This window comes from Abramis brama (genome assembly GCF_963993115.1).
Source record: "Abramis brama genome assembly, chromosome: 1".
NCBI classification, from domain to species: Eukaryota; Metazoa; Chordata; class Actinopteri; order Cypriniformes; family Leuciscidae; genus Abramis; species Abramis brama.
Genome location: NC_139963.1, coordinates 41,996,076 through 42,014,252, shown reverse-complemented (window position 1 = coordinate 42,014,252; position 18,177 = coordinate 41,996,076). Strand labels below are relative to the sequence as shown.

General features: G+C 34.5%; 2 protein-coding genes across 2 annotated transcripts in view; both read right to left on the bottom strand.

Moving 5' to 3' along the window:
• Nucleotides 1–4,400, bottom strand: part of tspan34b (tetraspanin 34b) — a 15,230-nt gene extending 10,830 nt beyond the window's left edge. The window contains exons 1-2 of the mRNA XM_084116311.1: nt 4,351–4,400; nt 1,393–1,572 (exon numbers count right to left, since the gene is read on the bottom strand). The gene's annotated coding sequence lies outside the window, so the exon portion shown is untranslated. The remainder of the gene's footprint in view (nt 1–1,392; nt 1,573–4,350) is intronic.
• znf653 (zinc finger protein 653) lies at nt 3,981–18,116 on the bottom strand (the record flags this gene model as incomplete). The annotated part of the gene is made up of 10 exons (XM_084116276.1): nt 3,981–6,049; nt 6,167–6,266; nt 7,337–7,451; nt 7,959–8,070; nt 9,511–9,586; nt 9,828–9,993; nt 12,213–12,724; nt 15,637–15,939; nt 16,965–17,005; nt 17,839–18,116. 10 exons carry the CDS (start codon nt 18,114–18,116, stop codon nt 5,872–5,874), a joined length of 1,881 nt encoding a protein of 626 aa, XP_083972402.1. The 3' UTR covers nt 3,981–5,871.
• Nucleotides 18,117–18,177: the final 61 nt, after the last annotated feature.

Below are 18,177 nucleotides of genomic sequence, written 5' to 3'. Positions count from 1 at the left end.
AATCTTTGTTTCACTGCATTCACATTTGAGGTCTAAAAGTTTACTTACACCACATTACTGACTAGTTCTCAATCACTCCTGATCATCTAGTAAATTAATAGGATTTTTTTCCTATAAATATATTCTCTCTGATAATCATTAGTGTGTGTGTGTGTGTGTGTGTGTGTGTGTGTATAATATATATATAAATAATTACAATTACAATTATTTTACAGTTTAAAATATAGTTGTTGTTTTTTTAATATATTTTAAAATATAATTTATTTTTCATTACTCCAGTCTTCAGTCACATGATCCTTCAGAAATCATTCTAATATGATGATTTGTTATCAATGTTGAAAGTAATTGTGCTGCCTCATATTTTTTATAACCTGTGATACTTTTTTCAGGATTCTTTGATGAATAAAAAGTAAAAAAAGAACAGCGTATATTTAAAATAGAAATATTTTGTTATGAAATACACAATCGTTTAAAAGTTTGGGGTCAGTTATTGTTTTTTCTTTCTTTTTTTTAAAGAAATCATACTTTTATTCAGCAATGATGTGTTAAATGATGTGTTAAACTGATTTAAAAAAGTGACAGTAAAGATTTATATTGTTAGAAAAGATTTATATTTTGAATAAATGCTTTTCTTTTGAACTTTTATTCATCAATAAATCCTGAAAAACAGGTATCACAGGTTCCAAAGAAATAATATTACGCAGGACAACTGTTTTCAACATTGATAATATCTATCAAATCATCATATTGGAATTATTTCTGAAGGATCCAAGGGTCATGTGACACTGAAAACACTGAAAATTCAAAGGGATAGATTAGCCTACATTTTAAAACGTATTCAGTCAACGTTTTTTCTAAAAATAGAAAATTCACAATATCACCCAATTGTTTTTACTGTAGCCTAGGTCTTTTTTGAACAAACAAACGCAGCTGTGGTGAGCAGAAGAAACTTATCAGAGTGCCATGGTAGGCTACTTTCAACAGAATTGTTTTACATATTTTGCAAAATATTAGCGAGTTTCAGATTGGCCGATAAATAATGGCTGACATCATTATGTGTACAATGTGAAGATGAGAGAGAACCAAGACTCAGTGTTGTTATAGCCTACAGCTCTGAGAAACAGTAATGACTCTGTTAAAGGAAAACCCATCAAAAAAAAAAAAAAAAAAAAAACTCTCGTGAGACCTCAGTCATTCCGAATGGACGAAAACACACACGTTCAAAACACGCATTAAACATGATGCTGCGTGGAAAAGTTAAATTGTATCCAGTCACTACTGCTGTTTGCAGAGGTCATTAAAAGAACAGGTTTACGTTCTTCATTTTAACGGTATTTTAAGGTGTAACGGTATTTTCACGATAGAGAAGCTCCACAAAGTAGAATTTCTTACCTTTAATGAAATGTGTGAGTTTCGTAGCTTCTGTAAATCCCTGAGTGAGTGAGTGAGTTACTGTTAGTCAGAGACTGTTGTTTTCTCTCCCTCTGTCGCTCGTGTGAAGATGGTTTTCACGGAGAGGAGTGAACAGGTGGGAGTGACACACACACACACACACCACTCCTCCTTTTCTCTCTGGAGAGGGAGAGAGTGGGCGGAATGAATGCATGTGTAGTCACGGAGATGCTAAAGACTCATTAAATCAGCGGATTCAGTCTCTGAGGCACCTGACCTGAACAACACAACTCAGTTTGTCAACAGGAAAATGTTTTGTTACAGCTTCACAGCAAAATATTAGGGGGTTATAGCTGTGTATGTGTGTAGTGTAGGCCTACTTATTCTGTTCTCATGTTTTTTTTAAAAAATAGAAAGAGGAAATTATGACGTCACATGATGAAAGGAACAAAAGATTCACTCAAACAATAAACTGATGTCACAATCCTGGCAGATCCCTTCTCAAAGTTCAAAACTAGAAAATCAAGAAAACGAATCCATGATCTATAAGAGAAATAGACGTATCTTTAAAATTAGGGTTTGGTATAGGGACCAATAACTTTACTTGTGTAATAGAAGATAGAAATGTCAAAAAAGAAAGAAAATAGTACTGTCAAATCGTTTAATCGCATCTAAGTTTGTAAATAGCTACTGTATGTAAGGCGAGTGCCAGTAAGTCTGGGCTAAGTCTGGGCTAAGTCTGGGTAAAGCAAAAGACTCTCGTGAGAATTAACATGTGAACTCTCTCTAGCATAATGTAACAGCAACATCCGAGACGCAGCACACAGTGCAGCTCACACCTCACTTTAACAGTCTCACCATCTCCCCCTGCTCCCCCTCTTCTCCTCCTCACCTACAACTCACTGAAAGCCTATGCAATGTTAAATCATGTGTACAATAAGTAATTATACATGTTTGGTATCATTTGAAATGTATCAGTGCGACTGGTACAAATGTCTCATTCCCAAAGAAGTTACACAAAAGGTAATAAAGTTTTTAAAAGTTTAGAGTTGCACACAGAGGAGTCTTCCAGGCAAATGGCATCCTGCTCTCAAAAGCTGTAAACTCTGAATGCAAATTCCCATTGTTAGCAAATGTTTCCTTGTGAAAGAAGTTTCTGTCTTGGTCTGGGTAATGAATTGCAACAAGAGACTTGGGGAAATTTGTAACTCAAATTAGCCTGTGATGCTGAGTGTATGCAAAACATCTTCTCATTCCAGAGAATTTGATGTTTTGTATTTATTATCTTTGAACTGATTATTAAATTGGCATTATATTTACCTGACATAATACATTTTTACATTTGATTTTTGTTCCGACTGACTCCAAAATTGTTTTCTCAAGTAGATTAAACGGATTCGTATGTTACCGCAAGTTTTGCGTCAGATTAGTGATGACTAATATTCAACACTAATTCAAGTGTACGTGTTTTGCAAAGACAAGAAGTGAATTTACGTTTAGGGCAGCAAGTGCAGCTTGACCAACCTAAATCTGGGTGTGTCTTACCTCTGTTTTAATTTAATGTTACCTAGATAAGTGTGCGTGGGAAACCACGGCATGGCCAATCCAAAGCTATTATAAGACAAGTAATGTTGGTTGACTTCTATCTGTGATAGTGGCCAGACCTCTTCTGAAGTAAACATTAGGCTACTTTAATTCCAAGTGTATGCAATCACGGGCTATACCAAAGTATGATTTTGTAAGCATGAATGCGACCGATCTCAGGTAGCAATTACCTCTGTTTAGTGACCGAAGCTGGTGAGCTTGTGATCGTGAGACCCACGTTAAACAAGGCCTCTGAGCGACATAAATTACTTTATCACGCAGAAAGTCAGTAGCCTAACACGCAGACACCTTCACCTGTTCTGGCGGAAACCCCCACTTGGACCGATAAACGGGCTTACAGCTATATATATATATATATATATATATACACACATATGTATATATACATATATACATATACACACATATATATATATATATATATATGTATATATATATATGTGTATGTATATATGTATATATACATATGTGTGTATATATATATATATATATATAGCTGTAAGCCCGTTTATCGGTAAAAATGTAACAATTTATATATATAGATACACACACACACACACACACACACACATATATATATATATATATACACACACACACACACATCTCTCTTTTTCTTTTTTATATTTATATAAAATAAAAATATATATATGTGTGTGTATATATATATATATATATATATATATACACACACACACACACACACACACACACATATATACATATATATATATATATATATATATATATATATATATATATATATATATATAAGAGAGACCAGGAAAAGACATTTACAAGCATTAGTCATTATCATGATACAGGTACATGACGTCATTGTTGCACCTGCAGACAAACCGGCATTTTCCCAACCTCAGCCTGAGCCAATTAAACCCATGTCACTGTTCCTGTGACATACAGCTCAAGGCCGTGTGTGTACAGTAGTTAGACTCAGCGCCTTCATAACACTTCAAACAAGGTCATTGTGCTTATTCAGTCACTCTTTAATTCGTTCATCCACTCCACCGAATCGTTCTCTCCTAGTAAAACATACCAGGAACTTGAAAAATGTAGGAATATCATGATGTACAAACGATAAAAACGGGACATTTACATCAAACCAAACAACAACACAAATAAATTCAAATTAACGTGGAAAGGGGAACGTTACACCTGAGAGTTATAACGCTTCCCCGTGCAGGGCAGATTTACAGCCATTCTCACCAATTCATCATTCATAAACAGCATCACAGGGTTCACACTCTTCATGGACCAAGAACCATAAATAAAATGACAGCGCTCGGAAAAACCTTAGCGTTTTTAGTAGCCTACATCGCTGTCGTGTAAACTTACCCAGAGTCTAGCGCTGCGAGGTCTACTTCTGTTTTAGTGCACGTGACTCTGAGCGATTGTGTATTTGTTGTATTTTGGAATGTTTACATGTATACATTTAAAATAACTTCAGCTATCTGAAATATGATGGTTGAATTACTAATGAACCGGGAAAAAAACATCATAAGCAGGAGGAAAGGGTTGATATTATCAACAGCACCAAGGTGAACCAAAAGAGGAAACACTATAGGCGATATTTTAAGGTGACGTAGTTACACGTTACTACGTTTACTTACTATAGTAATAACGGTAAATTATGCATAATTGCGTAACCCTAACCCTATAGTAAGTAGGCCTACACGTATATTACTTAGTGCTCATACAAGTACAATGTAACTACATTACCTTTAAATAAAAAGAATCTACATAATTATGAAAGCATATTTGCATAACAAAATGTCCCTTTGCTTTAAATTTCATCTTAACAACAAGATTCTAATAGAAGAAAATAAATAGGTGACACTTTAAAATAAGGTCTCATTGTTAACAAAAGTGAAAATGTATTAGATTGAATGAACAATATGTATTACATTTATAAATTTGGCAGCTCTTACAATAAGGTTTAATCTGTTAACATTAGTTAGACATATATTAGTTAATATGAACACTTCAACAGGATTTATTACTCTTAGTCAATTATCATTTCAGCATTTACTAATAATTTTTTTCAATACAAAGTTGTATTTGTTAACATTAGTTCATGACTTGTGAATTAATAAACAATAACAAAGATTAATAAATTAATAAATGATTAATAAATAATTACAAAAAGTATTGCTCATTTTTAGCTAATGATTGTAAAGTTTTACTATTATTTTTAGCCAATTTATTTAAATATTTATTAACACGGTTTTAAACTCAAAAGTTCTAAATATATTGTGCATTATTAGGTCATGTGAGCAAATGCAAATGAGACCTTATTTTTAAAGTGTTTATGTGTATGGGGAAACTGCACAACCATCGAAGACCCATTGTATCTTAATTTGTCTGTTAAAATATATGATGAAATGTAATAACATGACTAGGAATATTTCGGGCTACATACAATGCTATTTCCTTACAAAAGTTTTTAAAAATGTGGATTGGACAAGGCGATGTAAAATAGAGGGTTTTATGAAGCAGTGGTTTTCTGCAAGGTACAGCAGACGTGGGTGTATGATTAAGATATGGGATTAACAAATAACAGATGTAAACGTTAACATGTTTGTTCATGCAGTGTCAGCAGAAGTTTTGTTTTCCCATGTCCAGCACAGGAATGAGAAATACACTTTTGACAGACAAGAAAACAAATTGTTTTGATTCTCTCGATCAATGTCTCTGTGTTTTTGCCGGTCCATTTGTCCTCTATTCGATTATTAATCAAGCAGGTCCTGATTTTTACAGTGCACAAATGCAATTACTGCTAAAGAAACACTTTGTTCAACAGCCTTTATAAATCTTCTGCACATACGAATGAGTTTTTTCTCTCTCTTTAAGCGTCCTTCAGGTCGACTGTTTGTCTGGATGGCTCTTGAGTTTGTGGAACTTGACACTGTCAAGTTTCTCGAAGCGTTTGCCGCAGTGTTCGCACGTGTAGTTGAAGTGGGCTTCAGATGTGTGTTTCCTCATGTGCCAGTTGAGTGACGCTCGCTGTCGACACTGGTACCCACATATCTCACATCTGTAGGAACAGGTTCAAGAAAAACACTTTCCTTGTAAGTAACCACGTCCAGTATGACGTGACACTTATTAAATATGGTAGACGTGCCAATATGAATCATTCTTTCTGTGAACTCACTGTAACGGCGTCTCTCCCGTGTGTGTTCGTCTGTGCACCTCCAGATGATTCTTGCGTTTGAACGACTTGCCGCAAGTCTCACAGATAAAGTCTCGTACACCTGCGTGAAAGAAGGTAAATATGTTTTTGATTACTGATAAATATCATTCGTTGATAAAAAAAGCATCTATTTAACCTAGCAGTGTTGAAAATCCTTTACCTAATTTAGTGTTCAGGGTCAAAAATGACCCGCCTTTTAAATTGCTTATAAATATTTTGTTATGATATCTTATTGCCAAATATTGGATTCAATCTTTTTGTCTACTTGTTTTCTTTTCAATTAAGACAGGTTTTGCATTTCTTTTTGGATCTGACTGATCGTAGGCCTCATTGATCTGAGCTTATGCACCTCAGTGTTTGAGTGAAAAAAAAGTCCACTCAAGCTTATTCGCCTAAAAAAGGTGCATAAGCTCAGATTAATAAGACCTATCAGATCCAAAAAGAAATATCAGTTAACTTTGACAGCCATAAAATACTACGAAGCCATTTACATGACTAAAAACTGAAAACTTTTTGTGTGTTTTAGCCGTTCATTTACACGACAATGGTGTTTTGGGGGCCTGAAAACGGGTTTCGAAGTGCAAGTTTTTGAAAACGGTAGCATTATAATGTCTCTATATTACATGTCAGACAATATATTGTCTCCATGTAAATGACAAAAACGTGAATCTGTGAAAACGGTGACGTCATGCGAATGTGGATCACGTGTTTCGTCTATAGGTGCATAGCGTTTCTTTACGAAGTCACGTCGCCATCTACTGGCCTGAAATGAATAATGCAGCATTTTTAGTCGTTTTCCCAGATCCATGTGAAAGGGGATTGTTGTGACAATGTTCTGGGAAAAAGTACATTGTTGTCGTGTAAATCTAAATATAGCCTACTGAAAAACTAAAACTAGAAAGCACTAAAAAAAAACTACACCTAAACTAAAACTACAGCAAGAGAATATAAAAAAAACAATGCTTGAAAATTTTACTTTTAATTTGTAAATGCATGTAAATTGATGAGGACAAACTCTACATAAGAACTTCAGTTATCATCTCATAATAAGATGTGGACAATTATAGTGCTTGTTTCTGGATACACAGAGTAAAGAGCACCACAAGCACAAATAATACCTGATGCCTGTACCTGAGTGTATGATCATGTGCCGATGAAGATGGTTAGACAGATAAAACTTCTTCCCGCAGCCTGGATGAGGACAGACTTTGGTCCGGCCCTTCCTGTGCACCAGGTTCACATGATTCTGTCCAACGTGCATCAGAAAAACATCTTTTGAAATCATGATCCATCTTGCAGCCAGAAGCAGAAAGTGTGATTTGTTTCCAGTACTTTATAAATGCTGCTCGTCTGACATGAGCTCCATGAGATCTGACTCGAGTGTCAAGCCTTCTCAGAAAACTAGCTGACCCAGATGTCTAACTACATATGCATTAATCATCAATGTGATTAATCTGATGAGCCAAAAATTAACCATCTCAATAAATATTTAGCAGAATTATATCCCAGCGTCCACAATATTTAACCTGTCCTGTGCAAAGGGAAAGTGTATTTTATTTCCTGTTGCTAAGGTCCACTGAACAATTAGAGCGTCTCCTTTGTGATGAACAATAAAACAGACAAAGCAGGTTTACATCAATGCATTTCACAGGGTATATCATTTCCAGTGTCTATTTGTGTCTGTTTGCCCTGTGGCATTGGGATTCTCTGGCCACAGGCTCATTAGACATGCACTGCACACACATGAGCTCACCTGGAAACTGCTAATGGCCACGTACACCTGACTGCAGCCTTCATACGGACAGTGGAACATCTTCAGCATGCCGTCTGCCTCGATTACTGGACCCCTCCGGCTCCTCTTGGACCTGACACACAAACACACACCACTGAAATGACATATCACATTTCAAAGACTTCATGAACTCAGATACAGTTGATGGCTTCAACTGCATCTTTTTCTCTATGTTTTGGGCTTCTGTCCACACCATGACAAAAACTGATTGAAAACTGAGCTTTTTGAAGACGCTCTCGCAAGCGAATAGATCTGAAAACACCATATTCGTGAAACTGCGAAAATGGAAGTATTTGAAAACAATAACATGTTTTGTCATATGATGCATATTTTACCCATAGACATCAACAGTATATGCTATATGCTACTTATTTTCACAGTGCTGTTGCTAAAGATACGTTACTTTGTACGATCTACATATTACATTCCTGCAAAGATGACAGAAAAGTTACTCGCAATTGGTGTTCTGTGGCAAAACATGAGCCCAATTGCGTTTGAGTTAACATAAACATAACTTCAGCAGTGCTTGATTCAAAAGAATTTTATCAAGTGTGCCATTTTCCATCTTGTGTTTTAGACCAAACATGGAATTCCGATTGAGTTTGACCTGAACGCAGCAGTAAGTAGTGAGAAAAGCTCACATTTTGCTAATAAAATGATTGTGCCAGATGAATAGTGTGAGAGCTTTATTATGTCTGCTCTCTCGGTCATCATGTCACTGAGCCTTTATTAAATTTTACGCGTACGCAGTAAGTTAAGCATCTTTTCAGTGTGGACTAGAAACTTGACAAATGAAAAAAAGTGTTTTCAAACGTGTCCAAATTAACGTATATGTGGCCTATGAAACACGACAAGCGATAGATAACATTTATGAGGTGTTTTTAGTCCGCTGGGAAATAATAAAGCACACTCCATAAAATATGATAATTTGATTTTTTAATAGTGCAAAAACTAGCCACAACAATATAATGAGTATCGTGGGTGGTTGCTGTATAGTGGCTAAGATGTTCTGAGTGCTTGTTTACTATCAAAAGAAGCATAATGGATATCATGCATATATCAATTTCCATATTTTTAGGTTAGAGGTGTATTAAAAGGTATGTCATGCATGAACCCAAACAACAATAAAATGCTGAAGACTCCCTTCCTAGAACCACAATTCCTATTATAAGGAGTTGTTTATTTTCTTGGAAATTAGGCATGTGAACAAAGGCGTAACAATAACAGTTAAGGCGTGTACAAAATTATGAAATTATGTCTAAAGCCAAGATTGTGAGTCAATATGCACTACAGTTCAAAAAGATTCTTTTAATGTTTCTGAAAGAAGTATCTTATGCTCATCAAGGCTGTATTTCTTTGATTAAAAATACAGTAAAAACATTAATGTCGTTCTTGCTGATCTTACTAACCACAGCAGATGAAAAAAAAAAAAAAAAAAAGAAGTAATACAGGTAATACAGAAATAAGAGGTTTCATGTTTTTATAGTGGCTACTGTGCCAAGACTTGACTAACCTACTGAGAGATTGCTGAAGTTTCTTCGAACAGTGAGTTTCTTCACCGGGATCTAACAACTGCTTCTCACCCAGATCTGAAACCATTAAACATCAACAGATAATATTGCCATTTTAAAGATCAAAATCCTTAAAATAGCTTATATTACTGACACTGGTTAAACTGACACTAAACTCATAAGGAAGTAGTTAAAAGTGGTTAAACTGTTTCAAAACACACATTGCTAGAACACAATGATTGTCTTATGAGTCAGGTTTAAGAGCTGAAATACAGGACAGGTCAGCGGTGGCCGTTGATGAACGTAATCGGACTGAAACCTGAGTCGATGTTGGGATGTGACGTTGCTTCTGACTGGCACATCTGATTGTACGACATGTCTCCGATCAGAGTACATGTGACCTCCTCAACATCACCGCTGCCCACGTTCAGCTGAATGCCTTCAGACGTCAGAGCCTCGTAACTGGGACCTGTAATTATGATCAGCTACAGGAGGGAGAAATAGAGTAGAGGTGAAGTCATACAAAGAGTTCATCAAAGTCTAGGATTTAACTGTGAAAATACTGTTTTAACCTATATGAATTTATTTATTTCACAAAAAATAAAATATCCTGAAGAATCTGCGAGCTGCTGTTATTCATACAATGGAAGTAAATTGTGGTGTTTGGCGGTCAAGTACCAAAAAGGACAAGAAGTTATCTTAAAAACAGTCCATAAAACTCTACTCAGTGTCTTTCCTGAAGTCATATGATAGCTGTGTGATAAACAGTCCACCATAAACAGGTTTATGGTGTTTTAATTTGACTTTAAATGGTGCTTCTTGGAGTTTGACAACCCCTGGCCACAATATTATGCCTTTAGTGCATGGAAAAAGTCACTTGCAAAAATCGTATTGTGTGTGGCAGGAAAAACAAGTCATATGTCAACAATTAAAAAACAAAGCAATACAACAGTAAAAAAAAGTATTGACTTGCATGTCAAGTTTTGCAACAACATGCAGTTATCCATCATTAGTAGTTCTTTCACCGAAAAAAAGTGTGGCATTTAGTAAGAATGTAAAATGTGCCCCTATTATGCTATTTTAAAGGTTCCATATTATGTTTTGGAGGTCTCCTACAATAGGTTTATATGCATCCAAGATTACTAAAACACTTTAATTTTCTTATAATATACATTGCTGCATCACCTCTTTTCTCACGGTGTCTGAAATGGTTCAATTGGCTGCATGTGCTGCGAGTTTAACATGCATTTGCATATTTTGAGTTTAGCAGGAACTCAATTAGGTGTGCTTGCTTGACTATTTATACATTTGCATACTTTCAAACACTCCAAGTTTACAGCATTTCACCAGTATTCTGCTAAAATAAACACCTGAGGATTTGAAATGTTAAAATCTTGAAGGTTTCAATATTTGAAAGTGAAGAATTTAAGATAATTATTAATTCTTATCTTTTTAAAGAGTTAATAAATAAAAAAAATTATATATATATATATATATATATATATATATATATATATATATATATATATATACACACACACACACACACACACACACACACACACACACACACACACACACACACACACACACACATATACATATTTTAAAGGTTCCATATTATGTTTTGGAGGTCTCCTACAATAGGTTTATATGCATCCAAGATTACTAAAACACTTTAATTTTCTTATAATATACATTGCTGCATCACCTCTTTTCTCACGGTGTCTGAAATGGTTCAATTAAAGGATTAAATCTCTCTAAACTTCTCCTTCCTCTGCTCTGATTGGTCAGATGGCCCAGTCTGATGTGAATATGAATATATTGATATATGAACATGAAATAGTGTGTCAAGGAGATTGCAGCTGATATTACTTTTGTTTTATCACATTAAAAATTGAAGGTGAAGTTTAGCCTATTTGACTTATTTTGTGTAATTTATGTATTACAGAAAAGATACTGGAAAACATTTTTTACATTTAAATCTTAAGGAACTACACAAACTAAAAAAAAAAAAAAGAAAAGTAAAAAAAAAAGGTAATGCTACTTTTTCTAATTTTAACTAAAAATAGCCTTAATTTCTTTAGGCAGTATACCAAGTATGCAGTATACCAAGAAGTATGCTATTTGTAGCACTATTTCTCAACTTTTTTTTTTGTCAAAGACAACATCTGAACAAGAACACTTCTGTTTCTTCTGCTGTAACAACAAAGTGGCTTGTTTTCAAACTTCTTTATTAACAAAAACTAGAAATAGACATTTAAATCAATGCATCTAAGTAATATATATTATATTTATAATAATAAGCCATTAAGAAAAAAAAAAAAATCCAGAATAAGAATTCAATAACTGAATGTTCTTCAGCGTTTACACTTTTTATTAAGAACAATTTTAAATTACTTTTCTAGTTGTTTGCGATTAAAGTGTTTTTTTACTTAAAATTATTTAAAATAAGACAAAATATGCTTTAAAATTATAAGTCATCTTGTGGCCCCCTTGTGAAGTGGCTCTCAACCCTTTTGACTCAAAGGGCCCCCAATATAAAGTATAAAATAAGAATATTTTAATATATTAATACTATTAATATAAATTATATTTAAAGTCATCCTCCGAACATGATAGTTTGCTGAGGCCCCCACTGGGCCCCGACCCCCTGGTTGAGAACCCCTGCCCTAGTGTGTCTCTTGTGAGCCCTTTGACCTACTTGAGATCCTTCCAGTGTGGAGTGCTGATCCGGTAGCTCACATTCGCCCATCACCGTCTGCAGATCCTGACGCTCGAATAGTTCGCTCTGTGCTGAGGCGGCCGCCAACGACGGGATGCTCTCTTCCGCACCTTTTCCAGTACTATCCTCTCCATCCTCCCTCTCCCGCCTGTCCGTCAAGGGTGCTGTGACAACCATGCATTCAAATCTCTCTTCCGAGCCCCCTCCCCCTTTTTCCTCATTTTCTAATGTTCCTGAATGGTCCGCCTGCTCCGTGACAGGGTCCGCCTCTCTCGCCGCATCCCGATCCGAGGCTTTTCCGTCAGACTCGGCTTCTCGGTTCATGAGCACCTCCATCTCCCACACGGCCTGGTCTCCCAGACAGTGCTCCGAGGCGGGAGGACTGCTGTGGGCCGCAGGGGATCCTGGGAGATCATTGAGGGATGTGCATGCTATCTGATGCTCCATCCGGGATGCGCGTTCATCATTGTCTTCCAACTCATTGACTGCATCTGATTAAGATTAAGAAGAGATTCTGTTCATTGTTCAATGTTAAATCCAATTTGACAGAATGGAGGTTTGTGAGTTGATGAAAAGCTAATAATTAATTAAATAATACAAAACGGAAAAAGTTCCGTTAAAACATCCTGCAAGTTTCATAGCTTAAAACGTCCTCCTCATTATAAACAAAATATTTATTCAATCAAGCTCCAGAAAAAGCTTGTTTTGATATTGGATGACCTGTGACGTCACACATGCAAATACATTTACATATGACCAAATGATCTCATAACGTTTTGTCTGTAAATCATGGTTTTCTATGGATAATGTCTTCAAAACACTAACTCACTTGCGATAGCGAGTGGCCGTTGATAACGTTTCCCATACAATAACGTAAGCCAATTATAACAGTGGCCGTTTACTGACAAGCCTTAAAGGAGCCGCCCCTTAGAAACGGATCATTTCAGACAGAGGGTGAGAATGAAGGTTGAAAATAGTTTTTCTCTGCATATCTTTAATTTTTGTGTGTGTGTGCAAAAACTTTAACATTATAAGTGAACCTCAAGGAACATATTAATATAATTTAAAAAACATCCATGTCATGACCTCTTTAAAAATTACAAACACACAACAGAAAAATCGAATCAGAATATTAATAAAAACTATAATAGTATCTAAATAATACTAAAAAAACAGTGTTATCAATTAAAATGTTGTGATTTAATTATATAAATGTATAGTTCAATGCCTGTGTGTTTCAGAGCGAATATCACATTCACAAGCAGCTCATGATCAAGTTTTTTCTTTTTTATTATTATTATTGTTAACTAAAACTTGTTTCAAATAATGCAGATATTTATAAAACAAAATAAAGTAAAATAAAAAATGTAATAAAACCTAAACTAAATTATATATATATATATATATATATATATATATATATATACAGTGCAATGCATAAGTGAATACACCCATGCTAAAGTTGACTAAAAAGAGGAATAAAAAATCATATTTTGGAAATTGAACTTAATGCCTTAATTTAAAAAATTAGGAAAAATCCAACCTTTAAGGACACCAATTTTCTTTGTGAATGAATAATGTATCGTAAATAAATAAATGTTCTTCCTTAAAATACATGGTGCATAAGTGTGTACACCCCTATGTTAAATTCCCATAGAGGCAGGCAGATTTTTATTTTTAAGTATTTTTTTATTATTAATTTTTAGGATACGCATCCTGATATGCATCCTGATAAAGTTCCCTTGGCCTTTGGAATTAAAATAGCCCCACATCATCACATAGCCTTCACCATACCTAGAGATTGGCATGGGGTACTTTCCATAAGATCATCTCTCAATGCAAATCAAACTTTAGCTTTTAGGCTAACTGAAATAAAACCATGCCAATCTCTAGGTATGGTGAAGGCTATGTGATGATGTGGGGCTATTTTAATTCCAAAGGCCAAGGGAACTTTATCAGGATGCATAGTATCCTAAAAATTAATTTAAAAAAAATACTTAAAAATAAAAATCTGCCTGCCTCTATGGGAATTTAACATAGGGGTGTACTCACTTATGCACCATGTATTTTAAGGAAGAACATTTATTTATTTACGATACATTATTCATTCACAAAGAAAATTGGTGTCCTAAAAGGTTGGATTTTTCCTAATTTTTTAAATTAAGGCATTAAGTTCAATTTCCAAAATATGATTTTTTATTCCTCTTTTTAGTCAACTTTAGCATGGGTGTATTAACTTATGCATTGCACTGTATATATAGGAAATGTAGCCCAACTAAATAAAAATGTTAAAGGTCTAAAATTACAAACTAAAACTAAAAAACTAAAAACTAAAATTAGTATAATTAAAATAAACCTAAATAGAAACGTTAATAAACTACAAGTAATTTTTTTTAATAAAAGCACATATACCAAAATTAAAATGAAACCTGAAAATATAAAACAAAGTTAATCAAATGTTAATAAAAACTATAATAGTACGTAAATAATACTAAAATAACAATCACAAAATTCTCTGCATGTGCTGCGAGTTTAACATGCATTTGCGTATTTTGAGTTTAGCAGGAACTCAATTAGGTGCGCTTGCTTGACTATTTATACATTTGCATACTTTCAAACACTCCAAGTTTACAGCATTTCACCAGTATTCTGCTAAAATAAACACCTGAGGATTTGAAATGTTAAAATCTTGAAGGTTTCAATATTTGAAAGTGAAGAATTTAAGACAATTATTAATTCTTATCTTTTTAAAGAGTTAATAATTTTTTATATATACATATATATATATATATATATATATATATATACACACACACACACACACACACAGTCATGCTCAGAATTAATGGCACAACTGGTAAATATGATAAAAAATGTGTATATAAAAATTTATTTCATAATGTGATTTCCCCCCCAACTTTCAATTCTTTGACTTCAATGAAAGGTTAGATTTTTGCCTATTTTTTTAATGAAAGATCAAAAGGATAAACGATGCAGATTTATTTTTTACAGCCATTTTTGATCATATTTAACAGGGGTATGATTAATTCTGAGCACGACTGTATATATATATATATATATATATATAAAATATTATATTATATTATTTTTTTTATATATATATATATATATATATATATATATATATATATATATATATATATATATATATATATATATATATTATCTAAATATAAATAATTAAAAAAAGTAAATAGAATTGAAAAAAGAACAAGTATAGTGTCTGTTAAAATTGCATGTGACCATTAACTGTCATCAGAGAACAGTGAACATGAGAATATGTAGTTAAATTATTGAAATATTAACCTAAAAATCTCAGGGGGTTGTTCCTTATTTCACATCTAGGTGGTTTGATACTGAAAAGAGTTTTAGATTTCCATACCCTGCAGGCGCCCGTGGTGTTGTAGTCTCCTCCTCTCACTGTCAGCATCTTTCTTCTCTGGAGGCCTGTCCTCCTCATCCTTCTCCATCACACTGTCCTCCAGGTCTGACTCAGACTCTCCTCCTGCAGGCCAGGGCAGGCACTGCACAAACGAGTGACCCGCCACACACTGCCACAGTGCAGATGTAGATAAGCCCAGGGTGGGCTCCAGCGCCTGCAGCTCGGGCTCATGTGGGCAGGACTGGCAGTGGCACTGGTACCAGCTCACCACGTCCTGCAGGCTGGTGGCGGACACCTTCTTCCCTGAGAGGAGAAACAGTCTCGATCTTACTCGCTCACAGAGACTAATACACAGCAAACTAACTAGAAATTCTCCTTAAAAAATAAATTCATACTTTTATACAGAAAGGATGCATTAAATTAATCAAAAGTGACAGTAAAGACAGTAAAAGTTTTTTATTTAAATTAAATGCTTTTGAACTTTCTATTCATTAAAGATTCCTGAAAAAATGTATCATGATTTCCACAAAAATATTAAGCAGCACAACTGTTCTTAATAAGAAAACAAAATATATGTTACAATAATCAGAAATGTTTCTTGATCATCAAATCATCATAACAGAATGATTTCTGAAGGATCATGTGACACTGAAGACTGGAGTAATGATGCTGAAAATTCAGCTTTGATCACAGGAATAAATTACATTTTACAATATAGCCTATTGACATAGAAAACAGTCATTTTAAATTGTAATAATATTTTATGATTTTACTGTATTTTATATACATTTTTATTTTTTAAATCATACCAAGCCCAAATATTTAAATGGTAGCATACAGTGTGAAAAAGATTGGATTGGAATGATTTGTTTTTAAAGACCCTACAACTTTGATTAAACAATCAAAATATTAGGAAAATATTATCAAAATAATAGTAAAGGTATTTATCTAACAAAATTATTTGGCAAAAAAAAAATAAAGAAAAAAGGCAAACTAAAACTACAAAAAGGCAAACTACATTAGTAAAAAAGTTTTATAAAAATAAAACTTTCATAGAGAAAAAAAACGAGAGAAACTTTTTTTAAAACTAATTTTACTATGCAAAATAAAAAAGCATAGAAAAGCAAAAAGGTCAGGAAAAAAGCATACATCGACTACAACATAATCAGTTATTAATATTTTGTTGGTTCTTTCATTTTGCATGAATTCCTCATTTCTTTGTATGATGGTTACCAATGTGGCATGTCTCACTGCATTATTTTCACAATTATTGACTCTAAGCAATTCTCCTATATGAAACCAATATAATGCATATAAATATGACTCACCTTTCCTGTGACTGCTGCATTGTTCAGGATTGGATTTCCTCCTGCCCATCACAACACATGAGACATATTTACATCATCCATGTTAAAAAGAAAAGCTACATGAAGGTTCAAGCTAACTAGTGGCTGTCTCTGGTTCCCATCCACTTTCATTGTATTGAAAATAGCTTACACTTTCTGCTAAATATCTCTTTTAGTGTTCCACACAAGTCAGTCAAAGGGGTTTGGAAAAACATGAATGATCTATTGACAATTCACTTATATAAGGAACATCCATTAGATTAATTCATCACAGCAGAAATAAAAGGCAAAGTCAAGCACATTGCATTGTGGGATGCATTCATATGAGTATAAGACCTGGAAATGTCCTGGTATACTAAGTTATGACCATATTCATGTACCACGTGTTTGCATTATACCCTAAGATACTTCAAGAAGCTACAATGGTACTATTATAGTACAGCTTTCCATGTGTAGTATAGTATTGTATTGTACTATACCATGTTTAGTATGGTATTGTATTGTACCATGTATAGAATAGTATTGTGTTTTTCCAGGAAAACATGTCAATAAATAACATGACACTGCTTGGTCCTTTTTAGTTAAGAGAAATACATGTCAACAAACTAAAATAAACCAATAAAGTAGAGCCTAATCAATGGCAGATTCAGATTAACAAAGAACACTTGCAGAATACAGTAGTATCAGACAAGAGTAGTAGTTGTGCACACAAGTTACAGCCCACACATGCATGCATGAATTCATTTATTGGACAACCAGCTGAATTGCAATGCTACCTTTACCCAACTTATTGATTTTGAGTGTTGCATGATCAAATATGGCTTTTATGGTTCACTTATCGAGTCTGAGTACCCACCTGCCGTATTTCTGCTGGTATTTTTCTCCATATGCCGAATTGAGCAGGATTAAATACTCCGCGAGCCCCGCGTCGCTCAGGCTCGTGCGCCGGCGCAGCTCGCTCCACACCTGGTGTGCTTCTCCCAGATAAACGCGCCGCACGTCGTACTTCTTCCGCGATTCCAGCCGCCGCTGCGCCCGGTCCGCGTCCGTCAGTCGGGGGCGACCCCTGCAGCGGCGCAAAATGGCTTTAATTTGCTCTCCGGTGGCTTTCGAGTCGGTGTTTACCGCCGCCATGTTTTGTATCAGCTGTTGAGTTGTTATGTTTTGTCTTAAAGGGAAGTGTTGTGTGTTGCCT